This window comes from Protopterus annectens, chromosome 1.part0 (genome assembly GCF_019279795.1).
Source record: "Protopterus annectens isolate FY-2018-M chromosome 1.part0, PAN1.0, whole genome shotgun sequence".
Lineage (NCBI taxonomy): Eukaryota > Metazoa > Chordata > Ceratodontiformes > Protopteridae > Protopterus > Protopterus annectens.
The window spans coordinates 72,665,699-72,682,790 of NC_056725.1; the positions used below are offsets into that span (position 1 = coordinate 72,665,699).

The 17,092-nt window shown below is 40.8% G+C and overlaps 1 protein-coding gene across 1 annotated transcript in view; it reads left to right on the plus strand.

Annotated features, from left to right (window-relative positions):
* Positions 1-259: 259 nt before the first annotated feature.
* LOC122800290 (vasodilator stimulated phosphoprotein) overlaps positions 260-17,092 on the plus strand; it is a 1,035,406-nt gene continuing 1,018,573 nt past the window's right edge. The window contains exon 1 of the mRNA XM_044073000.1: positions 260-630. Within this exon, the coding sequence (XP_043928935.1) occupies positions 626-630 (5 nt within the window). The 5' untranslated portion in view covers positions 260-625. The remainder of the gene's footprint in view (positions 631-17,092) is intronic.

Here is a 17,092-nt window from a genome sequence, read left to right on the forward strand (position 1 = left end):
GGGCTCCCCTGCCTATCATATCCTACTAAAAATATATAAATAATCACATATAAATACAGCAGACACATTGAGAATCTGCATTATATTTTTTGTGCTTTAATTTACATGTGCAGCTTAATTTAATACATTCTACCGTTCTGCGGCACCCTTGACCTCTCAATCCGCCAACAATTTATGTTCAGTGCGTGTCAATGCCGTTTTAAGGCATCAGTACAATAATTTCCCTTTTAAGAGGCTTGGCCTGGCAGGGAGGTGGTGAAAGCAGTGCATTGTGGAGTAAGGGAGTGGAATTATGGAATTAAATGTATGTAGAAGTGGAACTATAATAGGTTACGGTGAATAACAAAGTGATAAGCGTGAGTTGTGCTTAAAAATAGACACTGGCCAGTATTTTAAGCAGTTGTAAATCCTGATGTCTGAGAAGAAAAACGAAGTTAAAAAAAAGCACTGTAAAGGCTTCAAGGACGTTACACTTTTTGTGGTTACACACAAACTAAAATTGATAGGGTTTTAAGTTGAGCGTAACCAGGAAACTGATTCATAGAACTGTTAACTTTTTATTCTTCGGTGACTAGTAGTTACTAGCTGTTTTTTATATGTTGTGCTAGTACCAAACGGAGACACAATGAGGTAAGATGCATTTGTTTTATTGAAGCTGGGGGTTTTAAGTTATATTTTATGTTCTAGTTCGATGTGTTTTTTTTTATATACCCTTGGTTAGTTTTTCCAAGGGTTCTGTGTATAAAATGAAAGTTAACGTTATGCATCTGGTTTTGTTTCTTGACCAGGTGAATTATAATTTTGTCGGTGTTTTTTCTGTTGCTTGAGCTGTATGAAGTGTATGTAATACAGGAGAGGGAGCTAGAGGGAAACAGTGAGCCTGCCATTATTGGACTCGGCAGTACATTGTTTCAAAATGTAATGTGATTTTCTTTTCAGTTCTTTGACTGGCTACGAGTAATTACTGTATTCATTAAAAAGTAAAAGAAATGATATTTTTTTCTGCCAGCGATGACTTTTATGTATGAATCTGTAGCAGGATATAGTGTTTGTATCCGTTGATGTGTATTTTTTTCACGTAATGCAGAAAATGTAATTGACAAGTAAAAGTAAATTTTGGCTTTTCGGGGTCCTGGGAAGAGATGTTATGGAGCGTTCATACCCCGGAAGTGTCAAGGTACAGTATTTGTTATGGCAAGCTGGGAGTCGCTCGAGCCCCAGGTGTTACGTGGAATGGGCGCGCGACGCTTGCTCACAGTAACTCCCCGTCAAGTGCCATAGAAGAATAATAAACAAACCCAGTCAGAAAATTCAAACTTATGTATTTGGTATTAGTGTGTAGCCACGACATACTAATGTAGTTTTGGAGAAGTATCCAATATTCAGTCCAGCATTAACTGCCCCACCTTCTAGCATCTTAAAGGAGGGGATGGGCAGAAGCAGTGGCAATTTAAAATAATTTTTACAGTATTGCTTATTTAGTGACAGTCTATGGTGGGGATAGGGCAGAGGGATACATTTTTGTAAAAAAAAACAAACAAAAAAAAACAAATTGGAAGCAGACTCGTGCCTTTCAAGTGTGTGATTTTAGATTAACCCAACCCAACATTAGCAGCCCCCAGAGAGCAGCTGTAATTATGGTAAACGTTTTATTACGTGTGTGTGTTTATATAGCAGAGCTTTAATACTGTTTTGCATCTAGATCAGATTTTACTTAAACATTTTGACTCTAAGGTGAGCTAGTCTATTCTAAGTGCTGCATTTTATTTTTTGTATCTGTATGGTAAATGGATGTTCCCTGCATTTTTACAGTTCTCATCTTACCTACATGGAAGAAGCCACAGATGTTTAACTTCATTTACCACTGAACAGACTTTTTAAAATATAATTCTGATTCCAGATAGCTTGATGTGTGCAACTGTAATTATTTGTCTATATGGTTTTATTTTTTGCTCAAAGTACTAGGTTATGCATATTTGCAAGAGTCTAGCTGAAAAAAAACATCTTGAAGATAAGTGCTGTAACACTTTGAGATTAAAGGATGAGTGTGAGAAAGCATTTCGTAGTAGAACTGGAAAGTTTGAACCAAGGGGAGCAGGACGAGGAACATTTTTATTTTATTTTGAAATTGTTAACCTATGTAGAACACTGATCTCATTGGACCCAATTTCAGTCTCAGCCCGGGAAAACTCAGTAGCTACATGACCTTACATACGAGTGAATGACAAAATACAATGTATATATTTATTATGGAAAGTGAATATGTTTGGGTTTCATATAGTAGGAGCTCAAAGTATAAGTCATCAAGCCATTTCAGTTGATTGTACTGCTGACGTATTTCGACATGGCAGCATTTCACCTGGTGTGTGTGTGTGTGTGTGTGTGTGTGTGTGTGTGTGTGTGTGTGTGTTTTTTAATGGCTGGATCAGACGAAAGACAAAATGAATGTTTTGTTGGTGTTAGAAGAAATTCTTTTTAATTGAGTTCAGTGACTCCATACAAATTTCTAAATACTTTTATTTTACACTACAGAGTATACATTTTTGTAAAGAGAGTTTCATGGTCCTCGCTTGATTCAGAGTAGCAATGCATTGGTGATCACATAATTACCAATTTGGAGAAATGCTGACAGCCAAAGAAGGGTAATGCACAGAAACGTGATTCCATTTGCATCCAAGATACCCAGGCTAGTGCAAGTGGACAAGCATGCATGTGGGCCCACTGACCAGTAGTGTTGTCAATACTGTGAAGCAATAACGATATAAATACAAGTGGCAGAGAAGACCCACAATCCAAGTCAACCAATTGTTACCACTTTTGAATTCAAATAATTTCTCTTGTTGCTATGTCTCAAGCAGTGTAGTGGTTTTACCCTTGTGTGAGTGATGCACATTGGATCAGTTGTAGTTACAAAAATACATAGTTTACAAGCTTTTAGTGCAGCCTATAGTTTTTTCAAGGCAAGTCAAATACAGCAAGTCAGGGCAGTCACAATAATGGCCTATTAAAAAAAATTAACGGAGAGCAAGAGAGAGGGGGTGGTAACTAGTTGTTATGGAAATTGTGACTTATGTGCTAGTCATTTGTGGATTGTAAGCATGATGTCAGTAGTAGGACAGGTAAACTATAGCAAGAAAGTCTTATGAGAGAAGTAATGACAGCAGAGAATGATGGTATTTAATTTTTATGCACATTGCTGTAATTTCCGTATTTTAGAGCAGGAGAACAGTGCATTAGACCTTGCAGGCAGACATAAGTTCATAGGTTAAGTACAGGGAAAGTTGCCCTTGCAGGCCAGTTCAAGCCTAGCCAGTTTCTCTTGTTTGTACTCAGATTATCTCATTGGGCTTAGATTCTTTTCCAAGTTGTTATCATTATTATCATCATCATTATCGTCATTATCATAATCTTTGTCGTCATTATTGCTAAATTATTCTTTTTAGGTAAATAACAAGTAATGGCCTCAATGCTGCAGAGCAAATGTCCTGAGTCAGTATAGTATTGCACTGTTAAGTTCAATTCATACTTCTTAACCTACAATGAACATGCATCTAATTGGCATAAAATGTAAATACCAAATAGCACTTTCAGTAGGAATGTTAACTACAACTCAAAAGCACATTTGTTAAAAACACTGTGACAAAAATGATATAAAAATGAGTACATTATCGGAGTGTAAAATCTATGGGCTTTAATGAGCTGTATTACAAAAATTCTACCACACCGTCCTCTTTTACTTCACAAAAATGGAATGGGAAGATGTGTGTTCTCTTTCTTTCAATTATATGTACCACTGTCATGTTAATGTAGTGTGTTTTTTTTTTTTTCTGTCTACGAGACAGTGTCAAAATCCTATGTGATGGAGGATTCAGAAATTTGTGTAAAGGGGAAAACTGAGCCTGAAAATAAGGACGTTCTTCCAAAAATGGGGATATTCTAAATCAGGACAAAAAAAAGAAACCTCCATATCTCAGGAATATTTGAGAGGTCTGGTACAATTACCAGAAATCAAAAAGGTGCGGTCACATTGTAACCCTTCCTTAGTATTTGAGCCTTCCCTGGATATCAAAGTACTTTTGTCCTACACGTGCAAAAGAAAAAAAATTAACGCAATGTATATAAGCAGTATACCAACTCCAGCATGTGGTGTATGTGTGTATTTGTATATAAATGTGTAGGTGTTTTGTGGGTTTGTGTCTGTATCTAGTCATACATACACTCAAACTGTAGTAATGCATTTATTATTCCTTTATTTCACATTTGTAATTGGATACACTGAGTCCTCCTGCAATTGTCCTGCTCCCTTATAAAGCATGACCCTAATATTTTACGTACTCAGCATTTTCAAAGTTGGTTGGGACCCCAACCAAGCCTCCTAAGGTTTGGCTGGCATCACCCTATGTGAAATGATTAGGGTTATTTCACATATTTTGGGTTTTACTACAGTAGATGAGCAAATGAGATAGTTGGGATATAGAAGAAAATCAAGACCCTGTTGCAAAGCCAGAAGCTCTTCACATCTCAGTTATGACTATCATCTTAGACAGTTGGCATTAAGATTTTGACTCTAGTATTCCATTGCATTCTTGCAAGGATTTTGCATTGCTCCCTACTCCATGCTATGTATTTACTGAAGGAAGCTAATAACCGGTAGGTTGTAGGCAAACTTATACCAATCTTCTTTGGAAGTATGTGGGATTCTGAACTGTAGTGCAATGTTCAGAGATGCATTCTGCTGGTTTTGCAATTAAAATGAAGTATGCAAATATGCTTTTAATGTGTGTTGCTTTTATTCCGCCTCAGAATGTCAAGTCCATAATCTGTAACATATAGAGCACTTTAAAATCCTGAGCAAAGAGGTGGTATAGCTATTTTAATTTAGTCCCTCAAATAAAGGGGTTATAGAAACCTTGTTGGGATGAAACAATCCAGACCTTCCTCTGGCCGTATGGCCCGATACATCATGGCAAGAGCCACCCAAACGGGGTGCATCCTTTAGGCAGCCATAACAGGTGGTTAGATTTTTGCTTTTTACATCCTCAACTCCACTGTGCATGACCAGTAATACACCCAGGCCTCTGCATGCATTTAAGGTGGCTCCCACTGTGAATGACCTAACCCCTCAAGACAGCTAGGTCACCCTCCCCTTTTAAACCAGTGCCACCTCAATGTCTTTGCTGTCCAGTGGGGATTAAGCCACAAACTTGTTCCTTGGGTATGTACTCCTGCACCTTTTACTTGAAGGAGAAGTGAGGTGGCCAATAGTGCCACACTTCTCTTTCCAAACACCAGCTTTAGCAGGTGCCTGAAATGTTAAAACACTCCTGGGCTGTATTCAGGGCTTCACCTCTTTATACTAATAGAGGTAACAAGAACTGGAGTGCATTTGGAATTTTGTTTTGGGATGACTTTCTTAAATGTAACTTGGATCAGGAAAAAAAAAATTAATATAGTTTCTAATTCCAGATTATGGAAGTTAGCACTTGATAGCTGTTAGACTTCATTGCAGAAATCTTGCATGATAAAAAGGACATACACTAAAGAGGATGATTTGACGTTAACTTGTCCTGAGCTGAAGAGTGCATGGTGTAGTTACCAAGTCTGGGAACAAAAATTTTGGAAGTTGGTAGACAGTCCTTTTAGTAAGGAAGACTAAATCAGTCTTGGCCAAGTTTATTCCGAATATGCACATTTGTCATTCGACAGAAATGGTTCATGACGTCTTAAGTGATTAGACTTTAGGACAAATGTGTGTGCACTTAGACACGTGTAAAAGTTTATATTTATAAGAGCCTGAAAGGTTGAAGGATATTTTGTCCAGGGCTCCTGTAAAGATTTGACATGAGGCACAAGAACAAGTTTCAAAGATGACAGTGTGTGTAATTTGTTGAGAATAAGAATTCTGTGGTTCATGGTATTGATAACAGAAAAATCGGGGTAATGCAAAAATTGGCCAGTGAATCCTAGTCCTTGCATCATTTTCCTTGCGTAGGGGATCATTAGTGGGCCTCAAGGGTCATAGTTTATAAATTCAATTCAACAGCTCTGCCTTACTACACATTTCCATGTGACCCCTTAAGGAAGGGAGAACTTGTGCAGGATTATTACTCCTTGGACTGATGTATCTTTTCAAGCCAGTATTATTCAGTGACTAACATCAAGGGAAAAAAAAACTTCATAAGACTTCATTTTGTCCAAGTTTGCTTTATTTATATTACTTCTGCAGTAACTTTTTTTTCTTTTTTTCCAGTGAAAATTGAGCCAAGTTAGTATGTAATTAGTGACATGATTTTAGAAAGAATGCTGCTAGTCTCTTCAGTTAGAGGTGACTGTTTTAAAAAAAAATGAGTGATACAGAAAATGTCCTCAAGAAGCACTTAATTGCAAGGTATTAAAATGCTGAAAGTTGGATTGCTGAAGTACTGTGCACTGCAAAATTATCTGAACTGATTGAGCAGTTTTGTTTGGTTTGCTGTGCTATTTGTAAAATGTATGTGTGTGTGTATATAAAGAATTTGAACACTTTTTTTCATGAACTGCTAAATGGTTACTAGAAATTGAAAGTGCCACTGAAGCAGATTTCTTTTTAGTATTCATATGTCATCCTCCAGTCTATGAAAATGAAGTTGTAAAGGAAATGCTTTACCAAGACATGAGGGTTTTAGCTATGTTGTATCAGTTAATTTTCAGAAAAGGCCTTTTTGTCTAGTAAACAAAGCTATAATGTTCTATCTGTCTGGACAGATGCATACCTACAAAAACTGTAATATCTTCTGCTATTACAGGTTGAATTTAAGCTCCTAAAGTGAGAAGCTTACAACTCTTTGTAGTTTAAAGTTGTGTCAAATATGCTTACTGGTAGGCATAGTAGAAATGGACTAGTCTGTTTTAAAGGTTTGCGCAGATCTGGACTTAAACCATTTTGATGAAAATCCTGTCTGTAATGGTTAATGGACATGATAAAAATGAGAGATTCAAATTAAGGTGCCAAAGACGACCCTAGAGCTGATTACTCAAAGTATAGTTAGTTTGAGGAAGATTTATTTATGTATGTATTTTTCTTCATTGAGAACAACATAATCTTCCAATACTTTTTATCCCACATAGAGCTGCATTGATCACCTGAATTTTCTTAGTGCTACGAGTTGTACTGAGTAAGTGAAAGTTGGCTTTCCTTGGGAGGTTTTCAGACTACAGGAGCTTTTAATGGAGACAAGAAGACCGCCTAGACCTGAAGCACAAAGTCACGTGTACAGTGACTGTCTTGTATTAGGCCATATGCAGACTCTGAAGCTCAGTGGACCAGAAACTCCAAAGTGTTCTGCGCACATGACAATGGTGTGGAGTGCTGGAGCATTAAAAGCAAATATTCCCCTACTCTATGTAATAGATTACACCTCAGTTGCCACCCTCCAGTCTATATGAGAAGTACCATATCCCCACTGGAAAGAGGAGACCACTACAACCCCCACCCCCACCCCCAAAAAAAGTAATTTTGGGGTACTAAGGCTAATCAGTTTAAGGGAAACAATGAGTCCACGGAGTGTTGGATTAGCTTAGGGGTCAATATTGGTTTAGTGTCAAAAATGTTGCTCAGCATTGATATGAATGGGAAATACTTGATTTAGAACAGTAGTACCTGAGAAGTTATTACTTTTTAGTTTTGTGACTTGAGTATGCTTCTGCAATACCTTCTAAATGAAGTGTCTAAGAAATGGGACCCACCCACACAGACAAAAAAAAAAAAGTAAAACCTGATACAATAGTGTTTGAAAGATTTTCTTGTCAGCTTGCAAGTATAAGAAAAGGGCCATGCATGAGTTTTTCATATATATGTATTTCTTTAGGTTTGTTTATTTACAATTCCTTGCTGAGCATCATACCAGGCTATCGGCCCAAGGGCCTACGTAAGCCTAGCCAACAAGGTTCCCTGGCTTACGCCACCCAAGAAAGTTATTTTCTTGTGCCACTGTCGAGCAGAAACACAGAAGTGATCCCCGGGGTGTATTTCTTATTTCCTATCCACTCATCAAGATTTTTCTTTAAGAATGTTAATTAAGATCTTTGCTTGACATAGATGGGTAGCCTGTTCCAGAGTATGGGAAGTCTCTGGGACAGGAATCTATCCCTCCAGCATGTCCTGTTTATTGTGGTGACAAAGTTTAGGTCCCTAGAGCGTGTAGCTCGGAGGGATTAGGATTTCTTTAGGTGTGGCATGTCCAACAGCTTTGGGTTTGACATAGCTTTATATGTTAGGCAGAGGTCACCTCAAGAGTAGGCGATATGCTACGGAGTAAAGCTGGAGTTTTTTGTTTGAGACTGTGTAGGGCATTTGTTTGAGGCCAGTAATCCTCTTTTTTGTGAGGTACTTCTGTGGCCTTTCCAGCTGCTGCAGATGTCTTGTGAGGTACATTCCAAAAGGGGTGTTGTACTCTATAATGGGTCTAATGAGTGACGAGTAGAGAGGAACAATGACCTCCTTTTTCCTGGATGAGAACCCTTTTATGATGAGGTGTGCCACGTAGAAGGACTTAATGACTACTGTGGCGATGTGACTGTCAAAGGAGAGACTACTGTCCACCTTATAACACATTCGGTGTTAAGTAGATTGCTGCCTATGTGGTAGTTCATGGGTATAGAGTTTGGTACAGAGTTTTTATCAAAGGGGGTGACGCTGCACTGTTTGGCATTGAGCTTGAGGCCATGGCTCTGACGCCAGGCATCTGTCTCAGTGAGGTCCTTCTGTAGGATGTCCACATCATTTGGGGACTTGACTCTGGCTCCTAGTTTGAAGTCATCTGTGAACTTCGTTAGCCAGAGGCCTTCTGTGTTAGCCTGTACTTCAGAGAAGTAAATACCAAACGGGAGAGGTCCCAGGGCAGAACCCAGTGGTACTCCACTTGTCACTGCTTTGAGGTCAGATTTGGAGTCTGCAACTTTTACAGTGTGGGTTCTGTTAGTGAGCCAGTTGGCAACCCATCTTGTGATGTAGGGATTTATACCTAGTTTAATGAGTTTAGCTATAATTCCAGAATGGGGGATGGTGTCGAAAGCCTTGGCGAGGTCAAGATAGGCTGTGTGAACCACCTTACCCTCATCTACGGCTTTGGTGACTGCCTCAGAGAAGTCGATTAGGTTTAGGAGGCATGATCTGCCTTTCACAAACCCGAACTGGGTGGGATCCAGAGTTTGGCAGTTACCAATGTCTTTGTTAATGAGTTCCATGGCCTTGCAGGCCAGGCTCGTCAGGCTAATGGGTTGATAATTCCCGGGATCAGTGGTGGCTCCCCCTTTGTGGAGTGGGATAACTGTTGCTGTGCGCTATTCAGTGGGCACAAAGCCTGATGCGAGGCTATTACTGAACGTGGTGCTTAAGTGGGGAGCCAGTTCGTTCTGAAGTTCGTGAAAAACGCAGCTTTGGATGTTGTCCGGTCCCATGGATGCTGTGTGTTTTTTTTTGCTTTATTCCGAGATACCACCAGTTGTTTTCTGATTTGTTGAACAGTTAGGCCCATTTTTCTTTATTTCTTTGCTTAAATGTGCTCTTAAGACTACAAAAGTTGAATTTACCATATCCAATTTTTACTTCTTCATAAAGTGTCTCTATACAGGACTTGAGTTAGAATTACTGTTCTGTGTGTAGTGTATACATTCCACATTTTAATATTTATGTCCTGTTAACAGCCTCTATTATTTTACTACTACTCATGCGCCCAAACATGTTTTTAATGTGTGTTGAATTTATTTCATGTTAATAATTGAATATTAAGAAATATTGCATTTAATCCTATCCTTGTATTTAGTTCCTCACCTGACTGTTTGGACGAGGCCGCGGTGATGCAGCGGTAGTGTTGCCTCACAGCAAGAGGTTCTCCCATTAGATTCTCAGCTGGAGTGCCTTCTGTGTGGAGTTTGCATGTCCTCCCCGTGGTAGAGTGATATTCGAAAGACGTGTGAATGGGCGTGCCTTCATTGAAGGTTTGGTGTCTGGCTGGCACCTCGTTACCATAAAAATCTACTGCCAATAATTAGTGGACCGGAGTTCCACTTTGGCGACCCCTAACTGGGAAAAGCCGAAAGAAGAACAAACAAACCTGACTATGTTTGGACGACTATAAAGATAAACTAATCTCATAGTTGATGTGTTTCTTGAAGATGATCTTGGGTGTCAAGTTAACCTGGTAGTAACTTGTAACAATACCCAGAAATCACATCAGTGAAATGACAATGCAGTGATAAAATGCTTGTTGTCTTAATATTCTTAATTAAAATGTTAATTGTAAACCCTCAGTTAACCGGAACTCAAGCAACCATCAAAAACAAATTGAAGTACCGTGCAGTTATCTGTTGCACTTTTTGTTTTCTCCTGCAGAAACATGCTTTGTTTTTAGAGTTTGAGTTTTAAAAAGGAAGGTAGGAATAAATTCCCTCTCTTCCCAACCTGAGAACAAGTCAAACCAAACCAATAGTATAGGGTACAGTATTAATCAGGCTTAATTTTTAATAGTAGCTCTCAAGCAACCAGAAACTACAGTTATCTGGCATCTACCAATCCCCATTCGTGCAGTTTAACTGAGAGTTTACTCTATTTTAGTTATTTCTTGGTCCCTTTATCAAATGCATTTTGCAGCACTTTTTGCTTACTATGTGAGGAATGGTGTTCTCTGTGACTACTGTCCTTTAAAAAATTTCATTGTATGGCTGGAATATTGTTAATTTGAATGCTGGGCTTTTATTACATGTAACGTCTGCCATTTTCTTCCAGAAAATAACTTTATTATTTGTCAGTACATGGAAGCTTGGCAATAATCATGTTGTATTCTGATGTGTAATATTAATGATGTCCTTCGTGGTTCACTGTTGCAGTCATGACTGTAGGGTTCTTCCTGCCAGCAGCAGCCCTCGATCAGCCAGAATCCCAAAGTCTGGATTGCGCGTCAGCTGAGGTCGCTCTTATCCTGACGTCAATGCGCCAGGAAAGACCTCAGCTGACGCCATTACCCCAGTCTTTCTTGCCGCGAGGTGCCCTGAGCAGTTCGCTGATGCCGGTCGGCCTACTCCTGTCTGTTTTTGGATTTACTTCCAGGATTTTTCGTTTAAGATATGTACCCCATTGGGGAGGTCTTTTTCTTGCTCCAGTGAGATGTCTTCTATTTCTTGTGGGAAACAAATACCTCATAGGGATTTTCACTCTTATTGTATTCCCTGCCTTGGGCCTGACCACAACATTGCTAATTGTGGGTTTTGTGCTAGATTTAATCAGCGTACTATTAGGTGTAGGTACAACTTTGTCTTCTACTAATTTGGTAAAAGGTTTAATTATAATATGTCTTCAGATTCTTTTCTGGCTTCTGGTGTGTGTAAGAGGCGCAAAGATAAAGACAGGCCTCCGAGGTCCAAAGCAGAGGATATTACTCAGTTATTGGCAGTTGCTGGTTCGTCTGTTGTCAGTGAGGTGCCTTTGCAGCCCCTGTCGTCCGCCTCTTTTGAACCAACTGCCTGTACCAACTCCGGTATGGAGCTGATGGGGCCTTCAGAATTGCCAGGGAATGGACCTTCGGATACTTCTCCCCCAGTTCGGTCTGGAGCCGGTAGGCAGGTACTGGCTTCTGAGGGAGTTTTCAGGCCTTCACAGCTTCATGTAAATATGGATTCAGTTTTGCATTCTAAGACAATGACTTGCGGCTCCAGCTAAAAAGAAATGGCAAGCACAGACTCCTTTTGATCAGGGTCCTAGGCCTCAAAGGCAGCTGCTTAGGGTGGCTGAAGATTTGTTATCTACTATCAGGGGTTCTCATCCCCCTCCTGACAAAGCCTAGATTACAGTCCAATTATGATTCTCAGACCAAATTTCTGTTTCTTCTGCTCTTTCCCTTGAGCAGGATTGTTTTCTTCTTGAGGATTCTGATGCTGAAGATTCCTTTCCTTCAGCCTCTCCTCCTGAGGATTATTCTTTGGTGTAACTTTGCATGATATGAGGGAACATTTTCACTGGGAAGGGCAGGAATTCTCTGAAACCAAGAAAAGGCTTAGGGATTTTCTTCTCCCTCAGCATAAGCCTCTTGCTATTCCTCCTGTATTGGACATTGTAGATGTTTTTTCAGAAGCTTCCCTCTCTCCTGATTCTTTTCCCCTACTCTGGTCAAACCAGATGGGTATTATAGGGTTCCAGATTTTCACAAGTTTCTTTTTAAGAATCTTTCACCTGATCCAGAAATAATTTCTCAGGGCCCTAAGGGTGTTAAGGTGGCCTCTGCTAAACATCCTGTTCCCTCTGACCGAGAGTCCAGGGCTTTGGAAAGATTGGGTAAAAAAGTTTATACTTCTGCTACATTGTCTATTACAGCTTTGAGCTGTCAATTTCTTATGCTAAAGTATCAGCAATACCTTTTGTCTGTATTTAAACAGAAGATGTCAGCTGTTTCTATTGGTGCGGATGACAAGGAGTTACAGGATTTATTGCATGCTATTGAACAAGTGGGTAAACGTACCCTGCATTGTGGTTTTGATTCTTTGGAAGCTTCTTGTAGGGCTGAGACAACTGGCGCAGTTATTGGAAGACCTGCTTGGTTAAAGGAACAAAGCTTGCCGGATCAGGTTAAAGCCAAACTTTTGGATGCCTCTTTGCAGCACAATGGTTTGTTTGTGGCCAAAGCTGAAGAGGTATTAAAGAAAATGGAGGACAAAGCCAAATCTATGCAGACTGTTAAGGATTTTCTACAGGTGCAACCTCCTAGATTTAGCAGGCACTGACCAGCTAAACCTTGGTCCTTTCCGAGTTCGGACAAGCCTCAGAGAAGCAGATTCAGGCGTTCCAGAGGTAGGGGACAGGCACAAACCCTTTTTAGGAATAGGCAGTGGCCTGCCCCCTCTCCCAAAGGTGGTGAAGAGAAGTCTCAACCCTACCAGAAACTGTCTTTGACTCTCCCTTTCTGGTTCCAGGGGCTCCTCTCCTGGAAGCACCTTTGGGAGGAAAGATTTCTCTTTTTTATCAAAATTGGGGACCCATAACCTGGGACAAATGGGTTCTGGACATAGTCTCAACAGGTTACAGATTTCATTTCCACACCTTGCCAAGACCGAACGGTTGGCCAGATCTGCCGAATCATCAATGGGCAGAGGCACAACTGCAGGTTCAGTCTCTCTTGGCTATGAGGGCCATAGAATTGGTACCAAATTTAGAAATAGGGCAAGGTTTTTATTCATAACTTTTCCTGCTTCCCAGGAAGGAAAATTCGTGGAGACCAATCCTGGACCTTTCTGTACTAAACACCTTTCTAGATGTACCAAAATTCAAGATGCTCACAATGCAGCAGCTGCTGCCTATGTTGGGCAAGAACGCTTGGATGGTGACTCTGGACTTAAAGGAAGCTTACCTGCATATTCCTATAAGGCGAGAGTGCAGAAGGTGCTTGAGATTCAAAGTGGGCTCGAAGCATTACCAGTTCTCTGTGCTGCCCTTTGTAAAGACCCTGGGCACAGTAGATAAGCCAAAGTGCCTGGCACCAGTAATGGCGTTTTGCAGACAGAAGGGGATTCAAATATACCCTTATCTGGATGACTGTCTTATTCAAGCGGACGACAGACACTCTACTTCAGCATCTAGCTTTTGTGCAGCTAGCTTTTGTGCAGCATCTTCTACAGTATCTCGGATTCACAGTGAATCTAAAGGAAGTCAAATCTGGTGCCCACACAGATTACTTTTCTCGGTGCTCTGAGTACTACAACCCAGATGGCTTCCTTGACACCAGACAAAAAAGCGCAACTTCAATGAAACAGTTGACTGCAAGAAAGGTTCTGCAGACTTTAGGTTGCATGGCTTCCTGCATTCTCCTAATACCATATGCAAGACTGCATATGAGGAAACTACAGTGGTACCTCAAGAGTGTGTGGTCTCCGCATTACCACAGTTTGGAAACAATGATCACGATTTTGCCTTATCTACAGCAAGAGTTTCTTTTGGTGGGTAGAAGCCTGTCCCCAGAACAAGGGGAGGCCTTTTTGTCCTCCACCAACCAAGTTCTGACAACGGATGCTTCAGATTATTCCTGGGGAGCCCACATGCACGGGAGAGGTGTTTGGACAAAGGAGCAAATTCTCCTGCACATAAATTTGAAGGAGATGCTCGCTGTACAGAATGCTCTGATAGCCTTCAGGGACTTTCTTCTACCAGGGCAATTGTTGATAGACGGACAACACTACAGTGATGTGGTACATAAAACAAGCAGGGGGAGGGCTCTCACTCTTACTCCCTGTGCAGGTTAGCCATGGCTCTGCGGTACACTGCACTGACCTGCAGAGTCAACCTACAGGCACAATTCCTGCCAGGAAAAGACAACACTCTGGCAGACGCATTGAGCAGGGCACTTTCGGATCCACACGAATGGATGTTCGGATATTCAGGATGATTATAAAGGTGTGGGGATGTCCGGACATAGATCTCTTTGCATCCCCTCAGAATCGTCAACTTCCGACCTTCTGCACAAGGACCTACCACAAACTAGCATGCCCTCTCATTCAGTTGGAAACGCCTCTCGGTATATGCTTTTCCTCCTTTTCCTCTTCTACCTCGGGTACTTCTGAAGATAAAACAGGACAGACCGCAAATGATTTTACTGGCTCCCAACTGGCCTCGACAATTCTGGTATTCCACTCTGATGAACCTAGTTCAGGAGCCTCCCTGGATTCTGCTTCAAATCCCTAATCTACTGTCCCAACAGGACGGCCGGATTCTGCACAGTCATGTCAAAGCTCTGAATCTAGCTGCCTGATGGATCCAAGGTCTGTAAACACCTCTACTCTTTCCAAACAGGTAATGGATGTAATCCTTGAAGCTAGATGGCCCAGCGCTAGGAAATCTTATGCAGGTAAATGGAAAAGAATTTGCTCCTGGAATCCGGTCCAAGGTGGTGATTCTACTGTTCCGAACATTCCTCTGATTTTTAAAGTATCTGGCAGAGTTGGCAGAGTTGTTACATACGGGCCTATCTTTTTCATCTATTAAGCTTCATGCTTCTGCTATTTCTGCACATTACCATACGGATCCTCCGATCCCCCCCCCCCCCTCATCCATTACTTAAACAATTTCTTAGAGGGGCTAAGAATGTTCGGCCCCCTATAAAAGCACCTGTTCCCACTTGGTATCTTTAACTATGTTTTGGAAAAATTAACCTAGTCTCCTTTTGAACCTGCAGCTTCCACGGATTTAAAATGTTTGTCTTGGAAAACTGCTTTTCTTTTAGCTGTAACCTCTGCTAGAAGAATTTTGGAATTGCAAGCACTCATGGCTGTGGAATTGCAAGCACTCATGGCTGTGGAACCCTTCATTATTTTTCATCAGGACAGGGTTTCCCTAAGGACTAATTCCCCTTTATGGCTAAGGTGGTTTCGGCAGTGGCCTTGAATTGGGACTATTCATTTGCCTACTTTTTATCCTAATCCTCAAAGTGAGGAAGAAAGTCTTTTTTGCACTCTTTGGACGTGCACAGACAGCTTCGCTTTTACCTGGACAGGACCAAGATATTCAGGAAATCTGACCAATTGTTTGTCGCTTATACTCCTACTGTTCTAGGGAAAGCAATCGCAAGTTCTGTTACTCTTTTCATGGCAATCCAGTTCCTGCTAATATTAGGACTCGTTCTACCTGGGCTACTGCTACTTCAGCAGCCTTTCTTTGTGGGGTTCCTACCAAGGATATTTTAGAGGCTGCTACTTGGGATTTCTGTGCACACTTTTTCTAAGCATTACAACCTCCCTCTCTATTCTAAATCTAGGGCCAGTTTTGCTTCTGCGGTTTTGCAAAGTTTTGTGGCCGCTCCTTCTGTTTCTCCTACAGCCACCCTTTCTTAGCTTTGGGACTCAACCCTACAGTCATGACTGCAACAGTGAACCACGAAGGACATAGTACAGTCATGTACTCTTACCATAAATTTTAGATGTTCGAGTGTGTTCACTGTTGCAGTCTGTTACCCTCCCTCTTACCCCCTCTTTTGTTTTTTCTTTGAGTATTGTCTGTTATGAGGTATTTTGGCTGCTGAGGTTTTGGGCATCTGACATCTGGGGCAAGAAAAACTGGGGTAATGGCATCGGCTGAGGTCTTTATACTTCCTGGCACATTGACGTCAGGGTAAAAGCGACCTCAGCTGACGCCCAATCCAGACTTTGGGATTCTGGCCGATCGAGGGCTGCTGCTGGCAGGAAGAACCCTACAGTCATGACTGCAACAGTGAACACACTCTTAACACCTACATTTATGGTAAGAGTACACAACTGTACTTTCTACTGTATGGGATGTAAATTTTGTTCTGGATTTGTCCTTCACATGTTGGGGGAAAATAATTCTTTGCATCTTCTCTGTTAAATTTTTGTGTTTTAACCTAAGATAATTTTCAAAAAACGCCAAGCAATGTGAGGGGAGATGCATCTTCATAATTACTCCTTAACCTGCAAGTAGTAGTTTTTGATAAATACAGAAAAATGAGTAAAAAAAGCTAACGGCAGGTTGAGTACATAAATGGTCCTCCCCTCCTTAAAATGCAACTGGCCATGCTTGTACAGTTTATTGCCTTGCAGATTTGCAGTATTTTTGCGAAGAAATGTAGCCCTCCTTTCTTTCTCATCTTTTGTTGGTGATTGATGGCTGGTATAATAGATAAGATAAACGTTACCTTCCACTCAGACATCCTATTCTTCCTCCTCCTGACTCCTGTAACTTCCTCCTCTTCCTCTTTTCTTTTTCCCACTTTAAATATTACAGGTTGTGTACCTCCCAGAAATCGTACTGCTTAATGCACTGTAAACCTGTAACTTTGCCATACTATACAGCTGTATTATTTTTTGTGTGTTTGTAATAACTTCTGCTGGCTTTTATTTCTGCAATACCCTCCATTGATTTTGATGGGATGGTATTGTGAAATTGTTTGTAATGACTTCTGCTGACTTATTTCTGTATTACCCTGTATTCATTTTGATGTGATTGTTGCTTGTATTGTTTCTGTAGGCCTGTATATGGAGCTTTTCTCCCGGGGTCTCCATTGAAAAAGGGCTCATACTGGCCCAATGGACTTTCTGGTTAACAAACTGCCCATAAGTT